Source organism: Neopsephotus bourkii, unplaced genomic scaffold, assembly GCF_033783945.1.
Source record: "Neopsephotus bourkii isolate Nb327-2 ecotype Australia unplaced genomic scaffold, CSIRO-AGI_Nbou_v1 NB_616, whole genome shotgun sequence".
NCBI lineage: Eukaryota > Metazoa > Chordata > Aves > Psittaciformes > Psittacidae > Neopsephotus > Neopsephotus bourkii.
The window spans coordinates 1,359,077-1,377,314 of NW_026901116.1; the positions used below are offsets into that span (position 1 = coordinate 1,359,077).

Sequence of the window (18,238 nt, forward strand, 5' to 3'; positions counted from 1 at the left end):
CACGGGCAGGGACCCCTTCCAGTAGAGCAGCTTGCTCCAAGCCCCTGTGTCCAACCTGGCCTTGAGCACTGCCAGGGATGGGGCAGCCACAGCTTCTCTGGGCACCCTGTGCCAGCGCCTCAGCACCCTCACAGGGAAGAGCTTCTGCCTAAGAGCTCAGCTCAGTCTCCCCTCGGGCAGGTTCAAGCCATTCCCCTTGGCCTGTCCCTACAGGCCCTTGTCCCAAGCCCCTCTCCAGCTTTCCTGCAGCCCCTTTAGGCACTGGAGCTGCTCTAAGGTCTCCCCTTCAGGAGCCTTCTCTTCTCCAGGCTGCCCCAGCCCAGCTCTCTCAGCCTGGCTCCAGAGCAGAGCTGCTCCAGCCCTCGCAGCATCTCCATGGCCTCCTCTGGCCTCGCTCCAACAGCTCCATGTCCCTCTGGTGTTGAGGACACCAGAGCTGCCCACACGGTGGCTCCTGCTCAGTTCCTCCTCACCCAACACCTCCAAGTCCTCCTGAGGCTGCTCTCAATCACTTCTCCACCCAACCTGTAGCTGTGCCTGGGATTGCCCAGCCCTGGTGCAAAACAATGCAAAGGTGCAAAACGGGGCAGAAAACCCAACTTTCCATCTTATAACCCTCAGACCTCCTCAGGATCTTGTGTCATCGCAGGATTTTGGTAAAGACTTGGCTTTGCTAAGCCAGAAGGTGGTCTTTTGGGGAATCACACCCCAAGGGGAGGGGGATGAGTTGGTCTGGTCACACCAAAGCACCAATTTGGGGTCAGGTGGTCCTGCTGCAACTCACAAAACCCTCATGGCAGCAATGGGATGGGGACATCCCGCATCCACCCAACGCTCCACATCCACCATCCATGGCCACCAATGGCACCAGCTCACTGCTGAGCACTGAAGGTTTCTCCACGTGTCCTCAACATCTCCCCCTGCTTTCCATCATCCCCTCCTCCCCTTCCCATGGCCTGGAGGAGCCAGGTGAGGAGCTGGGAACGCAGCAAACCTGGAGCAACCGCCTTCAGTCTTCAACCATGACTCCAACACAATAGTCTTTAAGCATAGAGGGTATAAACATGCTGAGGATAGAACTTGCCTTTAAACTCTTCTCTTTTCCTTCTTTTCTGTATAGAAATAAATACTTTGTGGTTTTTCTTACTTTTTAAGGGAATTTCACAAGTCTCTGCCCTGTTTCCAATGGGAACATCTCCACTTGGGACCATGCTGGTGGGATGAAGGATGGATGGTCCCCGGATGGTCCCCAGATGGTCGTAGCTTTGCTGGGTGGTTCTTTTTTGCTGGTTGGGGCATCTCTTGCTCTTCTTGCCCCCTGGATTATGCATGTTCCAACCTCTGGGGGTGGAGGTAAAGTGGTGGTGGGCACCTTGGGAGCTCATCCAGTGCTGCCCATTGGGATATGATGGGACAAGGGGGTTTCTCACAGGCTTTTTGGGGCTCCCACATTTTGTCCCTACAGGGAACAGCCTTCTCCTGGAAAGCTGCAGTCAGGGGGGGAATGGGGTGCTTCAAATAGGGGGTTATGGCCAAGAACCTTACCCTGTTTCAGAGGAGACAGCATAGACAGGACGATGGGTGGATGCAGTGGTCTCCTGAGGTGCTTCCTGGGGTTGGAGGCCTCCAGCCCACCACCAGCTTCATTTGGAATCCAGTTTGGTTTCTGTTAGGGTCCCAATGGGCTATGACACGCTGGGAGCCCTCAGCTGAGCTCTGCAGCTCTCATGCCATAGATGAGGAAGGAAGGTGGTACCAAGACGGGTCCACAGCCCTCATCCTCCCGGGGGATGCTCCGTGGCAACCCATCACCTCCAGGAGAGGAGATGCCCTGCTAAAGGGCTGTCTCCTCACATCCACATTGACCAACAGGCACTGAGCCCTCCAACGATGGTCCAGAGAAGAGGACAACCCCCATATCTGCATTTCTCTGTTGGCTCCTCTCAGCTCAGCACATTGGGTCCAATCACGCCTGGTTGGGGCTCAGGGTTGCAGGGCGCTGATGGGTCCCTGCTGCTGGCAGTGCTGTGATGGGTGTCCTTATGGCATGGACACGTCCTGGCACCTTCAGGGTGGAGGATGGAGATGTTTGACCCTGCTGGATGCCTTCCCAAAGCCTTTTCCTTTGGAATAAGGGTGTTTTGGGGGTGATGGTGTCCTCGCAGGCAGAAGATGGAGAAGAAACAAAGAGGGATTAAAAACCAGCTGTGGCCATAGGTAAAGGATCTACAGGGCAGTTGGGTTGGTGCTTTCACAGCAGCTTTGGATGTCAGGGCAGGTTGGCCAGGATTTCTCTCTCCTTCAGGTTGCTCAGGAAGGCAATGAGATGGCAAACGTGGGTGTCCCATTCCAGTCCCAATCTCCGTATGGGATAATGTGCTCTGGTGGGACTCTGAGCTCCGGTGGATGCTGATGGGGACAGAAGCATGACCTGGTGGACGAGGACTTTGGAGATGGTTTATTGCCTTGGCAGGAGGGTTTGGGTGGGCAGGAGGTGAGGCTGGAGCCATCATCTCCATGGTGTCCTCTGGCTCCTACAGCCCCGGGATGCAGCTCCGCCACCTGCGCTTGTGCTGTGGTGGCTGCCGGCTTCTGGGCACTGTTATCCCCGGTTTGGGTGTCCCTCTGATACACAAATGGATATGGAAACGAGTGGAAATCCTGCAGGAATGCTGAGCACCGTTTCCTCCGGAGGAACAGCCCCTTCCCACCCAACCTCCATCATCCCATGGATGGATAAGGATGGTCCAGCCGTGATGCTGATAACGATGGGGTCTTGGCAGATCCATCCTCAGCTCCCACACCACCAACCAAGCGAACCCCCCCAGAAACAGAGATTGAAGAGAAAGACATTCCCCAAACAAGGATCCTTGGCAATGAGCAGCCACAAAGGGAGGTTTGAAGTCACCTTCCCTCCCAGGAACAAGCCCTGCCTCTTTGGGCAGCCAAAAATGTCCTGAAGTAGCACCTTTTGCCCGTGAGCTGGCCTTGGGGACAGGCTCTGGTTGCCCATCACTGAGGCCTGCAAGGGTTCAGGGTTTCTTTGTGCATGAGCCGGTGTCTCCGTGCCCCAGGTCCGGCAACGGATGAGCAGCGACGGTGGGTTTGGTTTCACAGAGCCTCTGGGAATGTGCTTTGTGGTTCCCTGAAGGACTAACATCCTCCTTCCACCTTGATGTGCAAGATCTTGGAGAAGCCGGGTCTCTTCCTCAGGGCCTGGCAGAGGAGAGAAGAGCGGGGTTGGTGAGGAGGACATGGAATCATTGAATCCTGGAATGGTTTGGGTCAGAAGGGAGCTTAAATCCCATCCAGCTCCAACCCCTGCCATGGGCAGGGACCCCTTCCACTGGAGCAGCTTGCTCCAAGCCCCTGTGTCCAACCTGGCCTTGAGCACTGCCAGGGATGGGGCAGCCACAGCTTCTCTGGGCACCCTGTGCCAGCGCCTCAGCACCCTCACAGGGAAGAGCTTCTGCCTAAGAGCTCAGCTCAGTCTCCCCTCGGGCAGGTTCAAGCCATTCCCCTTGGCCTGTCCCTACAGGCCCTTGTCCCAAGCCCCTCTCCAGCTTTCCTGCAGCCCCTTCAGGCACTGGAGCTGCTCTAAGGTCTCCCCTTCAGGAGCCTTCTCTTCTCCAGGCTGACCCAGCCCAGCTCTCTCAGCCCGTCTGAGGCATCCCTGTGCGTGGCAGGGGTTGGAACTGGAGGAGCTTTAAGGTCCCTTCCAACACAAACCACTCTGGGACTCAATGATTCAATGGCTACAGCAGTGGAGGAGTTTGTCCCTGGCCTCCAGGGGGACCTGGGGCTGGTGACACGGGGGTCACCTGGGACTCACATCCTTTACCTGGAGCTTGTTCACCATTTCCTCAAACATCTTCTTGGCTTCAGGGCTATGGGGCTCCTTGAAGTAGTCCACGATGCCCACCTGCACGACGATGGACTTCAGGTTCCGGCACACACCTGCGGTACAGATAGTGCCTGCTGTCTCCATACCTGGGCTCAGGCACCATGGACCCAAAACCCCACCCAGTGCTCCTCAAGGCCTCCTGCTTCTGGGCAAACCTCACCTTGAAGATGGAGGGGACCCATTTTTGATGGCTCCTCTAGGTAGGGTGGTGGCCTCTGAGCTGGTCTCTGATTGCCCTATCCCAAATCGCCCTTGGGAAACCCTTCCCCTTCCATGCAGAGGATGGTTCCCAGCAAGTTCAACCACAGCCACACGTGCGTGACCACCAGGAGCAGTCCTTAAACAGACCCTGCTGCTGGTGTCAGGCCTCTTTCCCCAGGAGCTCCTATCAAACAGCTTCAGTAAATGGTGTGGCTCCAAACCTGGAGGAGGGTGAACCTCAGGTGTGCCACAGACATTGAGTTCTTGATTCAATTGAGACATTGAGGTCTCCATCTTCCTACAGCCCAAAGCAAGATCAACTCTTCTGAACCAATCCTTGGCAGGGATCTCTTGGATCCTCTCTTAGAAGCTTTCCACCATGGAGCTCCATCACTTCCAGTGTTGGCACTGGGTGCTGCGGGTGGAGCTGGAAGTCAAGCTCCGGTTCATGGATCTGGATACCTGGTGGCCTTTTGGCCAATGGACGATGCTTTGCCTCCATCCCTGGCATTGCTACTCACTGTTGAAGTGCAGCAGGGCTTTGGGGGTGACCGGCGTGGAGGTCAGCACCAGCATCTCCAGCCCCTTCAGCCCCTCTCGACAGACCTCCGCTGCAACCTCCTGGTTGATCTCCGCCACGTGGTCCAGCTCCAGGACCTGAAGCCGCATGCAGTTCCGGGCTGGAAGGACAAAGAACCCTCCTAAGTGTTCCCAAACCCATGGAGACGAGGCCCTCAGTGCCATGGGGCAGTGGTGGCCTTGGCAGTGCTGGGGAACGGTTGGACTGGATGAGCTTAAAGGGCTTTTCCAACCTGGTTGATTCCATGATTCCATCAGGGAAGGGATGAGGCCACTGATGGGAAAGGGATGGGTGGCACCAAGGAGGGGCAGGGTGCACCCATGCTTCTTGGGGTGGGTTTCCTCACAGAGGTCCCCATGGGGCATCTCCTAGGGTTATACCCCACCCCCAGCAAGGTCCCTTCCCCTTGCCCCCCCCCGAGCAGAGCTGCTCCTACCTAAGGAGGCCAGGCCCTGGACGCCGCATCCTGCCCCTCCGACACCCAGCGCCCGCAGGTGGGGCCAGCACCTCCCGATCATCTGGAGGCAGCGGTTGCTGAATCGCGTCGGCTGCTGGCTGGGAACGGGGAGAAGATGGGGATGAGACAGGAGGCAGAAGCTGCTCCCTGTGAGGGTGCCCAGAGAAGCTGTGGCTGCCCCATCCCTGGCAGTGCTCAAGGCCAGGTTGGACACAGGGGCTTGGAGCAAGCTGCTCCAGTGGAAGGGGTCCCTGCCTGTGGCAGGGGTTGGAGCTGGAGGAGCTTTAAGGTCCCTTCCAACCCAAACCACTCCATGGTTCTATGATTCTCCTGCCAGGAGACGCCCTCCTCTGCACACCTCGATCCAGGTGAGGATGGACATAACATTGCAACAGCCATCCCAGGACAAGAAGAAATGCCCAGGAGGCAGCCCCATGGCATGGAGGTGATCTGCTCTGCTCCATGAACCCCTTAGCACTGAGACGTTGTGGGGTGGGGATCCACCAGCATCTTTATCCCCCCCCCAAATGCTTTTCCAAGGCAAGAACAACTGCAGCCATCTCCCTAAGCAGCGGCTCGATGTTTAAAGCCATCCAAGCCCTTCAGAGCTGCTGTTACGTGAGCAGTGAGGGGCTCACATAAGCCTTTGATGTTCAGTGTCACCCATCACGGCTCCCCTTTCATCTCTGGTGTTAGCAGTGCCCTGGAAACACTCCTGCCTCATCAGGGTTATGTCTATACCCAACGGCTCCCAGCCAGGACAGGGAGGGATGGGGCTGAGATCCTGGTCCCCAAAACTGGCCTTAAAGGAGCTTCCCCCCCTTCCAACCTGGCCTCCTCCTAACATGGCTCTTACCAGGGATGCAGAGGTGCGACCTGGAGGGAGATGATGTCCCTGCAGCCTGCTCCAAGGGCCCAGATCACTTCATGACCCACAGGGTCCGTAGAGCTCCTGGAACAACACAGAGGACACGTGGTGGCCCCCACTGGCAGTGATGCTGCCCTGGGGGCTGTGTCTGCAGCCCCTGTGATGCTGCATCTCCCTGCACCTGGAGGTACAAATCTGGTTGTTATCCATAGCCCGGGGTCAGACATCCCAACACCGATCCATGCGGGAAGGCTGGAGGCATTTCTGTCTGGAATTGTGCCTATGGATGTGGAATGGCAACTAAGAACGGAGGAAGGTGAGGCTGATGTGAGGCTGAAGGTGAGGTTGAAGATGAGGTTAGGCTGAAGGGAAGGTTGATGTTTGAAGGTGAGGTTGTTGGTTGAAGGTGGGGTTGATGTGAGCCTGAAGGTGAGGTTGAGGATGGGGTAAGGCTGGAGGTGAAGTTGTTGGTTGAAGGTGAAGGTCAAAGTCTTCCAGGTGCAAAGGTGTCAAGTGATGGAACTGCGCCAGCCAGGCCATGTACCCTTGCAGAGCAAATCCCTGCAGGTCCCATTGGGTTGGATTCGTTCTCCACCCGCCCAGCCTGGATGGGGAAGGTGCCAGGACGTGGTTAAGGACGTTCCAGCTGAGGGATGGTAACTCCATGGCCTTGTACCAGCTCTGCGGTTGTGCCACCACATCTGTAGGTGGTTGTTGGCCAGATGTTGCTGCAGAGGTGTCCTGGAGGGTCTTCCTTGTGTTTTGGAGGTATCAAACAGACCTCATGGGTGCTGCTGGCTCCATGGAGGCGGAGGTGCAGGTTTAGGGGTGCTGCCTGCCCACCCAGCAGTGGTGCCCCTGCCTCGGAGGAGCTTTCACTGTTGGCTCCCAGCACCAAGTCAGTGGAGGAGAGAGCTCAGAGAGCATCATCCTGATGCCACCAGCCCAAAGGCTGTTTCACACCATGAAGCTGCCTCCTGAAGACCAAGGCCACGCTTCCCGACTCCAAATGACCCAGTTCAGAACTAGAGGCAAGCCTAAAAATAGGCGATGGGTGTTATCTGGAGTGCTGCACGTGTCTCCACTGCAGAAGCTTCCAAGAGCCCCTTGTGTTTGGGTTAATCAGAGCATGAGTCAGTCACAGGTTAGCAACGTGCCAGGAGAGCTTGAGCCGGCTCCAATGCCCTTGGAAGGGCTGATGGAGGAGTCTTGGGGTCAAACTGGGCTGCATCATGGTGTGGGATGCCCCCATCAGAGCCGTGTCTGAAGGAGTCTCCATCCTGGGCTGGATCAGGGCACCCATCAGCTGCAGGTCAGATGGATACCAAGGGGGCATCTACGTGGTGCAGGGGAGCAAGGATCCTCCCACTTGAGTGTATAGGAAAGGTAAATCCTGTCTCCACCGAAGGAAGGGCCTCTTCTGGAGGTGGCCAAGCCCAAGGAGCAGCCAGAGATCTCTCCTCAAGGACCTCCTTCAGGACCTGTACCATGATCCTGGTGTCCAAGTTGGGTCTTAGCAATCCTGTGGCAGAGCTGTTCCAAGGACAGAGGGACCCCAAGGTCTCTCCTCCCCATTAGAAGCCTTCCTTAAGGGGTAGCAGTCAGGTAGGACCCCACTGGGGCCTGGTGTTGGTGCACCTCTTCTTCACCCTTCTCTAACACAAAGCAGTGTCCCCACACCAAGACCCCGTTGATGACTCCGGATGAGGTGGGAATGGTACCGGGATGGTGGGAATGGAGCTGGAAGGGAAACACCTGCATGGGAACATGCCAGAAGAGGATGAGAGTTGGGAGGACGGCTTGCTCTGGGGACACATGGAAAGGTGGATCCTTCACACCTGGCCTCATGGGCTGTGTTCTGATAGGGAATGGGGATGGGAAGCAGAGGAGTCCCAGCACATCGGGAGGTAGAAGGAGGTGATCCTGCCCCTCTGCTCTGCTCTGGTGAGACCCCACCTGCAGCACTGGGTGCAGTTCTGGTGTCCTCAGCATGAGAAGGACCTGGAGCTGTTGGAGCAAGTCCAGAGGAGGCCACGAGGATGCTCAGGGGCTGGAGCAGCTCCTGTATGGAGCCAGGCTGAGAGCATTGGGGCTGTGCAGCCTGGAGAAGAGAAGGCTGCTTGGAGACGTCAGAGCAGCTTCCAGTATCTGAAGGGGGCTATAGGGATGCTGGAGAGGGACTCTTCATTAGGGACTGTAGTGACAGGACAAGGGGTAATGGGTTAAAACTGAAACAGGGGAAGTTTAGATTGGATATAAGGCAGAAGCTCTTCCCTGTGAGGGTGCTGAGGCGCTGGCACAGGGTGCCCAGAGAAGCTGTGGCTGCCCCATCCCTGGCAGTGCTCAAGGCCAGGTTGGACACAGGGGCTTGGAGCAAGCTGCTCCAGTGGAAGGGGTCCCTGCCCGTGGCAGGGGTTGGAGCTGGAGGAGATTTAAGGTCCCTTCCAACCCAAACCATGCCATGATTCTACAATCCTATCCCATGGATGTTCCCAGCCAAGGAACCACAGGACCCCATGGTAACAAGGGGCGATGCTGGTCCCACCCTTACCGGTAGGTGACCGCCTGCAGGGCCCGGCAGTAGCAGCTCGCCAGCCACAGGGACCGGTCCGTCAGCACGTTGGGGCAGTGCGAGATGCGCAGGATGAGCAGGTTGCTGCCCGTCGCCTTCAGCAGGGACTCCAGCCCCGCTTCCAGGCAGCCCCTGGTGGGAATAGAGGCAGGGTCAGGGGATCTGGGGCTCCGGGACACCCAAAACCCACAGCAGGAGCCGGTCCATGAGCGTCCATCACTGGAAACGGGATGCTGGGACTTATAGAGCGTCATCGCCCCTGAGGAGCAGTGGATGTGGCTGTGTGAGGAGGATGCCCAGGACTCACCGTGTGCTCTTCATGTAGTCCTCCTTGCTCTCCTTCTTCCCTCGCTGCCGTGGCTTGAGGTTTTGGAGGGTGAGGGAATGCATCTGGGTGCACCATTGGGACAGCATGGCCAGGAACTGGGGGGACAGGGGTGGCCGTCACCAATGGGGGATGCCCTCAGCATGTCTCAAACCACCCACCCCCGGAACATGCACACATGTACAGGGATTTCTGCATGCACACACATGCCATATGTATGTGGAAATGCCATGTGCAAGAAAATCACATAGAATCAGAGAATAGTTAGGGTTGGAAAGGACCTTAAGATCATCCAGTTCCAACCCCCTGCCATGGGCAGGGACACCTCACACTAAACCATGGCACCCAAGGCCTCGTCCAACCTGGCCTTGAACACCACCAGGGATGGAGCATTCACAGCTTCCCTGGGCACCCATTCCAGTGCCTCAGCACCCTCACAGGGAAGAATTTCCTCCTTATATCCAATCTAAACTTCCCCTGTTTCAGTTTTAACCCATTACCCCTTGTCCTGTCACTACAGTCCCTAATGAAGAGTCCCTCCCCAGCATCCCTATAGCCCCCCTTCAGATACTGGAAGCTGCTCTGAGGTCTCCACGCAGCCTTCTCTTCTCCAGGCTGAACAGCCCCAACTTTCTCAGCCTATCTTCATATGACAAAAGCATGTGAAAACGGGTACATGTGAGCCCATGCCCGCAAGCATGCACATGTGAACATGCAACGCATCCAGCCATTGGTACCAGCAACAGCTTTGTGTGGCCGTGACCATAACACCACAACAATCACCACCAGCAAGATGCTCAGCACCGTTCTAGATGGAAGTGGGTGACCTGAAGGCCCTTTCCAACCCCAAGGGCTCTGTGACCCTAGAGGACAGCTCTCTCCCATGCCCGGTACCTTGGAGGACACCCTGGCGTTCTCCAGCAGCACCCGTGTCCACACGGCCGGGTGCCGGGCCACGAACTTCCAGTCCTTGCACACCTCGGCCGCCCGCAGCAGGGTCTTGGTGTCCAGGTAGGTGAAGATGCAGAAGAGAGCTGCCCGCATCTTGAGGATCTCGGGGCTGATCACCTCACTGGAGTGCCCGGGGCTGCCCCTCTCCAGCCGCCCCACTTTGCCCCCGGCGCCCTCACTCCTGGCTGCGGGACATCCATCGGTGGCCACTGTTGGAGGAGGAGGAAGGGATGCTCTGAGTCCGCACCCGCATCCCTCACCTCCCATCCTCCCACCCCCCCAGCAGACCCCACTGCGCCTCACCCGTGAGCCGGCAGCTCCCGGTGGGTCGGGATGCAGCGGATCCGGGCGCCTCCGGCTCCCATCCCTCGGCCTCGGACTCGGTGGTGCGGGAGCCCACGTCGGACACGTCGCCCTCCTCGCCCTCGGTGCTGTTGCGGTAGGGCCGGCGGTGCCAGTTCTGGATGGCCTGGCGGCGCAGCCCCGAGCCCCGGCCGCCGTCCCGCGTGGGGTAGGGGTGCCCATCCACGGTGTCATCCGTGGGGCAGGGCTCTGCGCTGTCGCTGTCGTAGCAGCCCGAGCTCTGTGACACGGCTTTCGCCCGGCTTGAGGCCCTGCAGGATGGAGATGCTCGACCTCAGCGCTCCCCTTCCCGGGATGCCCACCGAAAACCTGAGCATCCCATTGGAATTCCAGTCAGGAACAACCGCTGGGCACTCACCCGGTGCTGGAGGAGGAGCGCTGGTTGGACACACCGTAAGGACCATGCGCGGCCCCCCCTGGCCCTGGGTGCCGGTCTCTCTGTGGGGAGATGGACAAGAGGAGCCAAAGTGGTGAAACCCAGTGGTACAGCCAAGGGAGACAACTCTGATAACGCACCCTGGGCCTGGTGTGGGTTGGGGTGAGGCTAAACCCAAATGGGATGCACAGGAGCATCTTGGAGGAGGGCCACAAGGGTGACGAGGGGCTGGAGCACTGCCCATAGGGAGACATGCTGAGAACACTGGGGCTGTTCAGCCTGGAGAAGAGAAACCATGGGAGACTCAGGGCAGCTTCCAGTGTCTGAAGGGGGCTACAAGGATGCAGGAGAGGAGCTCTGCATCAGGGACTGTAGGGACAGGAGAAGGGGTGATGGGTTTAAACTGGAACAGGGGAAGTTCAGGTTAGAGATAAGGAAGAAGCTCTTTACTGAGGCGCTGGCACAGGGTGCCCAGAGAAGCTGTGGCTGCCCCATCCCTGGCAGTGTTCAAGGCCAGGTTGGACACAGGGGCTTGGAGCAAGCTGCTCCAGTGGAAGGGGTCCCTGCCTGTGGCAGGGGTTGGAGCTGGAGGAGCTTTAAGGTCCCTTCCAATCCATTCCACCACCCCATAGAATCACCTTGCCCACACTCACCATGGAAACCACCAAGAAGCAGCTTCCCTTTCAAATCCCCCCCCCAGACCCTCCATTTCCCCATGGCAACCACACGGACCCAGCCCTTTCCATCCACCGCAGGACCCCGTTCGCAGTGGGGGGGGGGGGTACCTGTGCCCGTGCAGGGAGCGCCCGGGGGGGTGCCTTGGTGCCGGGGGTGCCGCAGCGGCCCAGGCTGCCATTGGGGGTGGTCCCGCAGCTGCTGCTGATGATCTGGAGCTGCTTCTCGGCGCGGTCGGCGCGGTCCAGCAGCTCCTCGATGAAGCGCTGCAGCCGCACCTTGGCATTGGCCTCGCGCGCTGCTGTCTCCTTGAGGAACTGGTCGATCTGCAGCACCTCCCTGTGCGGGGGGGAGCAGTGGGTGACACCCCCGGCCCATCCCCTGCATCCCTGCTGAGCACCTGCATCCCGGGGACCGCTCCTCATCAGCCTGGGTCAGGCCAGATGGGTCCTGGGCATGGGCTGGGGTAGAGCAGGGACTGAGGGATGCTCCTGGCATGCAGGGGGGATGCTGGCACCGTGTTTTGGGGTGAGCATCTTTGCTGGGGTGAGCGTTGCTCCCAGGACTGGAGGCCCTTGAGTGCAATGGAGTGGAGGGAAGGGGATGATGATAGAACAAGGGGAATGGCTTGAACCTGCCCGAGGGGAGACTGAGCTGAGCTCTTAGGCAGAAGCTCTTCCCTGTGAGGGTGCTGAGGCGCTGGCACAGGGTGCCCAGAGAAGCTGTGGCTGCCCCATCCCTGGCAGTGTTCAAGGCCAGGTTGGACACAGGGGCTTGGAGCAAGCTGCTCCAGTGGAAGGGGTCCCTGCCTGTGGTAGGGGTTGGGGCTGGATGAGCTTTAAGGTCCCTTCCAACACAAACCAGTCTGGGATGCTGTGATGCTGTGGTGGGAGGATGGAGGAGCATGGCCCCCATGTGGGGCAGACTTACAGAAACACCTTAAGGGCAGCTGGAAGTCCTTAAACCCAGCTCAGCCCCAAACCACCCCCAGCTCTGGGTTGGACACTGCCAGCAGCTCACTGACCTGACGTGGCCCCATCCCACCCTGCGTGCACACATTGGGGTGCACACAGCCACCATGCACCCCCACAAGTGCACCCCATGCATGCGCAGAGCCAGCCCACATGCATGAGCACCATGGAAACACAAATGCAGATGTAGACCCCGATGCACGTGCACAGGCAGACACATGTACAGTTGGTTGCATGCGCACCCAAAGCCACCCACACAGCCAATGGTGCGCACACACACGTGCACAACCGCTCTCACACCTTCTCTTGGTATGAACCCCTGAAGATGCACAAGCACAGATCCTTATGTCTGCCTTGTGCACACCCAACCCTGCACATCCAACCCTGCACACCCAACCATGCACACCCAACCTTGCACACCCAACCCTGCACACCCAACCGTGCACACCCAACCATTCACACCCAACCCTGCACACCCAACCATGCACACCCAACCTTGCACACCCGACCATGCACATCTGACCATGCACACCCAACCATGCACACCCAACCTTGCACACCCAACCATGCACACCCAACCTTGCACATCCAACCATGCACACCCAACCTTGCACACCCAACCCTGCACACCCAACCTTGCACACCCACCCATGCACACCCAACCATTCACACCCAACCATTCCCACCCAACCACACCAGTCTGCACTGGAGTGTGAAGGAAGCAGAGAGCAGCTCTTAGTGACACCATTCCCTTTGCTGGTTATTGATTGCCATTTAATTATTAATTAATTACCCCCCAACCTGCCACTTGCAGGGTGAACCTGGGAGCTCCTTGGGAATGGTTTGGGAAGGCTCCCAGCAAGGGGCCCCAGGGGATTTGGAAGGCAAATGGGTGCTGGCGCAGGGTGTAAGGTGATGCTGATGGTTATCACCCGCATCTCTCGCATCCCCATGGACGGGTGGAAAAACACTCCTGGCAAAGCAAACGGAGCCCAGGAGCAAGAAGCCTCCCATGGGGACGAGGGGCTCGTGGTGGTTTGGAGCTGGCAGGGCTGGGAATGTTTTGATCTGGGAAGGGTGAAGCTGGCTTTGCTGATGGAAATGGTTTTCCCGTGGATAGGAAAAGGAATCTATTTTCATCAGGTCTCCTCATGCTCCCTCTGCAACCTGGCAACTGATTCTGTCGCTGTGGCTGGAGGAGTCTGGGGACAGATGAGGACAGGCAAGGGGTTTCTGTACAAAAAGGGGGGTCCAGGAGGCAGTTCTGGGCATAAACCATAAGGTTTTTGTGGCAATGGTGCTCGGGGTCCATGACAGACCGAATGAGGTGCATCGAATTCCTCACTGTGAGGGTGCTGAGGCGCTGGCACAGGGTGCCCAGAGAAGCTGTGGCTGCCCCATCCCTGGCAGTGTTCAAGGCCAGGTTGGACACAGGGGCTTGGAGCAAGCTGCTCTAGTGGAAGGGGTCCCTGCCCATGGCAAGGGTTGGGGCTGGAGGAGCCTTCTCATGCATCCAAACCAAGAGGTGTTGCCCTTATCCAACCCCAGCATCGCCTCACTGCTCACCCCAGCACCAGCCAGTGCTGGGAACCTCATTTTGGAGTCAAAGCCATTCATGAGGATGCTGACTATGGTGGGGATCAAGACAAGACCATGACTACCCCCCACTGTGCTCCTCATTGACCCTATGGAGCACTCCAGCTTTGCTAACAAACCCCCTGAGGAGCAAGGTCTGGTTTGCTTGAGCATCAACAATGGGCAAAATGATGCAGTGCTTGACCAGAGGGGAACTCAGGAGCAGGACTGGATGGGAAGGGGGTGTTGAGTGGGGAACATGGGATGCAAATGAGGATGGCAGTGCCGTGGTCCTGACAGCGAATGGAGGGCTCTTTGGGCTCTATGGGCTCCCCCATCTTCCTTCTAGGAGAAAAGCCCTGCATTAGGCAGGGCCAAGGTGGCCCCATGGGACAGGTCAATGGGATTCCTCAGGTTGTATCGGGCTGTATAATCCAGCTGTGGAGGCAGAGGGGATGACCCAGGGTTTTGGGAAGACACCCTTTGGTGCTAGAGATGGGCTGCAGCAACATGATCACCACCGTGTTCCTGGGCAGGACATGAGGATGGCATCCCCATGTGCCTGGCCATGTCCTGGGGGCACCAGTGGCTATGGGACCAGGTTTGCCATGATATGACCAAGCTATGGACCTCAGGTCTGGGTGGACATTGCATGGGTGAAGATGCAAAACCTGATGAGGGATGGTGGCAACGGACGTTGCCAAAGGGACTGTGCCCTAGCACTTGGTCTGAGGGCTCGGTGATGGGCTCCTCAGGGTTCACCATTCCAACAGCACTGCCCCCACCCTTCACCCAGGAGACGGGGCAAAGGACTCACTGTTGCTTGCGGGTGAGCTCCTGCTCCTTCTGCACCAGGTCCTGCTTGAGGGAGGCCAACATCTCCACGCTGACATCCACTTGACGGGACAGTTCAGACGCCCGGTCCTCCAGCTCCTGCTTCTCCCTGCTGAGCCTCAGGCTCTCCTGCTTGGCCTTCTCCAGCTCCGAGCTCTTGCGGTCCAGCTCCACCTGGAGCCGTCCCACTTGGGACGCGATTTTCTGCTCCACCTCCTCCGTCAGCTTCTCCAGCCTCTTGTCCACCTCCAGCTTCTCAAAGGCGCGGATCTTGAGGCGGGCCAAGCCCTCCTCATAGGCACTGTCCATAGCGGCCGGCGGCGTCGGGGCCGGCGCCACGGCTTTGCTGCGGGTGAAGATCTCGGTCAGCGGGATCTCGATCTCGTGGACATAGCGCGGCGATGGGGAGGAGGAGGGCGCCGGCTCCAGCTCCTCGGCAGGGACCAGGTCGCAGGAGAAGCGCTGGTCCTTGCCCTGGAAGGAGGTGCTCTCAAAGTAGTCCCTGCGTGCGGCCGGCGTCAGCAGGGCCCCGTCGGCGGCCAAGGGGAAGACGGCGGCATCGCAGATGCTGTTGGTCTTGGAGAGGACGTAGAGGGTCTCGTAGGTGTGGTTGTACTCCAGGTGCGCCCGCAGCGAGGAGAGGCTGCGGAAGCGCTTGTGCTCCCCGCAGCGCGGGCACCGGTAGGGCAGGTCCAGCGAGGCCATCCCTCAGCTACGCACCCCGCTACGCGGGAGCCTGCTCATGGCAAGGGAGGGCTGGAGCTGGGGCACGTGGGGTGCGGTGCGGAGCCCCCCGTGGCGGGGCTGGGGGTGCGCTGGGGCATGGTGGGGGGGGAGGCCTGGGGTGGAAGCGGGGTCCGGAGGTGCTGGGGGATGTCAGCATCGAGCGGTGGCGGGCACTGGAAGAGATGGGGGTCAATGATAGAGGGATGCGGGTGACCAAGAGTTGCACCTTGGTCCTGCTTCTTGGTCCCCTTGCTGCCTCCATCCCACCCTCCCATGTTCCTCGTGTTGAGGCACGACCCTTGGGAAGCTCCATCACCTTTGGGAAGCTCCACAACCCTTGGGAATATCCACAAACTATGGAAAGATCCACAACCCTTGGGAATATTCACAACAATTGGGAAGCTCCACAACCCTTTGGAAGACTCACAGCCCATGGAAAGATCCACAACCCTTGGGAAGATTTACAACCTTTGGGAAGATTCACAACCCTTGGGAGGATGTATAAGGTGTGTAACCCTTGGGAAGCTCCATAACCAGTGGCAAGATCGGTATTCATAACCGTTGGCAAGATCTATACCCATTGGGAAGGTCCCCTACCCTTGGAAAGGTTCACAACCATTTAGGAGGATGCAGGGACAAGGAAGCTGGACATCCCATGGGAAAGCTCCCTCCATCCACCCTGAGCACCCACAGAGGAATGACCATGTCCTTTCTTGGCCAACCACCCCTCACTGAGCCCCTGCAGTGTGAGGGGTCTCCAGGAGCATCCCTGTGTCCAGCACTGGGTCTGGAGCCACCTTCTCCAAGCGAAGGGTGACCCATTCCTGCTAGCTCAGCCTCACACCAGGGTTCATTCCCAAGAGCCTCATCTCATCAGTGACCCCTCCAGGGCTATGGGACCCCATAGACCCCATGGTCTGATGCCAAGGGCACGGTGGCTTCCCAGCCAGAAGAAGGTCCCTTTGGGGACCTGGTTTATCCCCCCCCCCATCATCAAATCCTTCATGGCATTGCAGGGGAAAACCCCCCACCCTTGTGCAATGGGAGCTTGGGATGTCCCCATGGTCTCCTCCAGCCTGGGAGGCACAAGCACACATTGGAGTGCATCCCTGCAATGCCTTCACCCCAAAGCACCACCAGCACCCATGGGTGGGAGCATCCCTTCCTCATCCCTCTGCAGTGTCCCACGGAGGGCTCTTCCCACCATCCCAAAACCCCTCTGAGTCCCCCCCTGCACCCCACAGCCCCCATCCTTGGTGAGCACCTCCTCAGTGAGCACAACCAGGCCAGGAGGGTTCAGGAAACCATTTTAAAGGGAAAGAATGAAAGTAAAGGCGAGAAATCCATGGAAAAACAAAGCTGGGCTGCAGTGGGAGGCAAGCTGGAAGCGCCTGGCTGTGTTCTGGGGTTACAAAACACCCTCACACCTTAACCCCCGGCACACACAAAGCACCCCCGGGAACTTCAGCTGCTGCCGATGGGATGAGAAAGCGCTTTTCCACCATAGCGATGGGGCCACAGCATCCGGCCACCCATAGCTCAGGCCTGGATCCCTGCCGGCAGCTCCTGCTCAGCCTCAGCCCCTGGTTCCCAGCCATAACCCAAGGCAGGTCCGAACGCTCGCATCGCCCCATAGGCAGGTTCTGTCCTCACCATAAACCTCTCCCATCCCCAGCCTCACCGGGATCGAAGGGAATTAGCGGAGTCATTACTACGGCAGCCCCATATTAAATCCCACAGGCATCCGGAGCCGGGAGATTGCAGCATTCCCGGGCTGCTCCGGCGCCGCTACCTGCGCTTCATCATGGATCCTCTCCGTGCATTGTTTAGCAGTTTTCCTGCCTCCAGCCCCCGAACAGCATCAGCAGGGATCACCATTCCCGCCTGCTGGGAGAGGGAAGGGGAGGATGGAATGGAAAAGAGGGGTGGTGGTGGAGGATGCTGCCGGGCTGGTGGATGGTGCCGGGTTGGTGAATGCTCCCCGTTCCCGCTGGTCCCCATCCTTCCCCGGCTGAGGCTGCTGCGGGGTGGGGGCACCACGATGGGAGAGGTGCAGCGAGGCTCGCATGGAAAACCGGGATGCATCCATCCCCCATCACCTGCAGCGAGGAGCAGCGGGTCCCTCCTCACCCCACGGCAGCGGCTTTGTCCCCACCGCATCCCCGCTGCTCCCCAGTGCTCCATGGCGAGGAGCAGCCTGGGGACAAGCCACCACCTCCCCATGAGCATCCTGCTTCGCCCCGTACCTGGTGCTGGGCGCCGAGCTCCCGCGCTTGGCTCCTCCGATGGCAGCATCCCTCCTGCTTCCAGCCCCGAGCGAGCCGCGGGGATACGGGATGGGGGCTGGACCACGCACACCCCAACACCCGCACAAAGGAGGAGGCTCAGGGCTTTGTCGGGAAAGAGGGATGTGGTTCGGGAGGGATGCGGCCCGGGAGGGAGGCAGGAAGGGATGGAAGCATCCGGCTCTCTGCGGCCAGCACCTCCATGCCAGCCAGGCCCTGGGGAGGGAGGGAGGGAGGGATGGAGGGTGGTGGCTGCGGGAGGAGGAGGAGGAGGAGGAGGAGGAAGGGAACAGAGGCTGAAGGCTCTGAGGGGGGAGGATGAAGGATGCTGGGGCACCCTGGGGACAGCGGGTCCCCGGGGCTGCGGGGCTCAGGGGGGGCCCTGCATGGCGAAGGGGCGAGGAGGGAGGGATGGAGGGAAGGAGGGAGGGAGGGAGGGAGGGCGAGCGCTGGCAGCCGCCTCCTCCTCCTCCTCCTCCTCCTTTGCAGCCCCAGCCCGGGCTGTTTCTCTCCGTCGCTTTTCCTCCCTCAGCTCCCTCCGCCTGCGTCCCCACCAACACCGCGGCCGCTCCGCC

At 59.0% G+C, this 18,238-nt stretch overlaps 1 protein-coding gene across 1 annotated transcript; it reads right to left on the reverse strand.

The window, feature by feature from the left end:
- Positions 1 to 856: 856 nt before the first annotated feature.
- FBXO41 (F-box protein 41) lies at positions 857 to 17,915 on the reverse strand. The gene is made up of 13 exons (XM_061351951.1): positions 17,625 to 17,915; positions 14,636 to 15,551; positions 11,383 to 11,611; positions 10,580 to 10,659; positions 10,162 to 10,472; positions 9,802 to 10,067; positions 8,890 to 9,005; positions 8,562 to 8,714; positions 5,999 to 6,094; positions 5,122 to 5,240; positions 4,627 to 4,785; positions 3,842 to 3,957; positions 857 to 3,216 (listed from the first exon to the last, which is right to left on the reverse strand). The coding sequence occupies exons 2-13, from the start codon at positions 15,355 to 15,357 to the stop codon at positions 3,154 to 3,156; spliced, it is 2,430 nt and encodes an 809-aa protein (XP_061207935.1). The 5' UTR covers positions 15,358 to 15,551; positions 17,625 to 17,915; the 3' UTR covers positions 857 to 3,153.
- Positions 17,916 to 18,238: the final 323 nt, after the last annotated feature.

Coding starts and splice junctions, on each gene's coding strand:
- FBXO41 (XM_061351951.1), bottom strand. CDS start 15,357: ATGGCCTCGCTGGACCTGCCCTACCGGTGCCCGCGCTGCGGGGAGCAC. Junction 10,660..11,382: donor CGCTCCCTGCACGGGCACAG/GTACCCCCCCCC, acceptor ATCTCCCCACAG/AGAGACCGGCACCCAGGGCC. Junction 8,715..8,889: donor GACTACATGAAGAGCACACG/GTGAGTCCTGGG, acceptor TATTCCCACCAG/GGGCTGCCTGGAAGCGGGGC.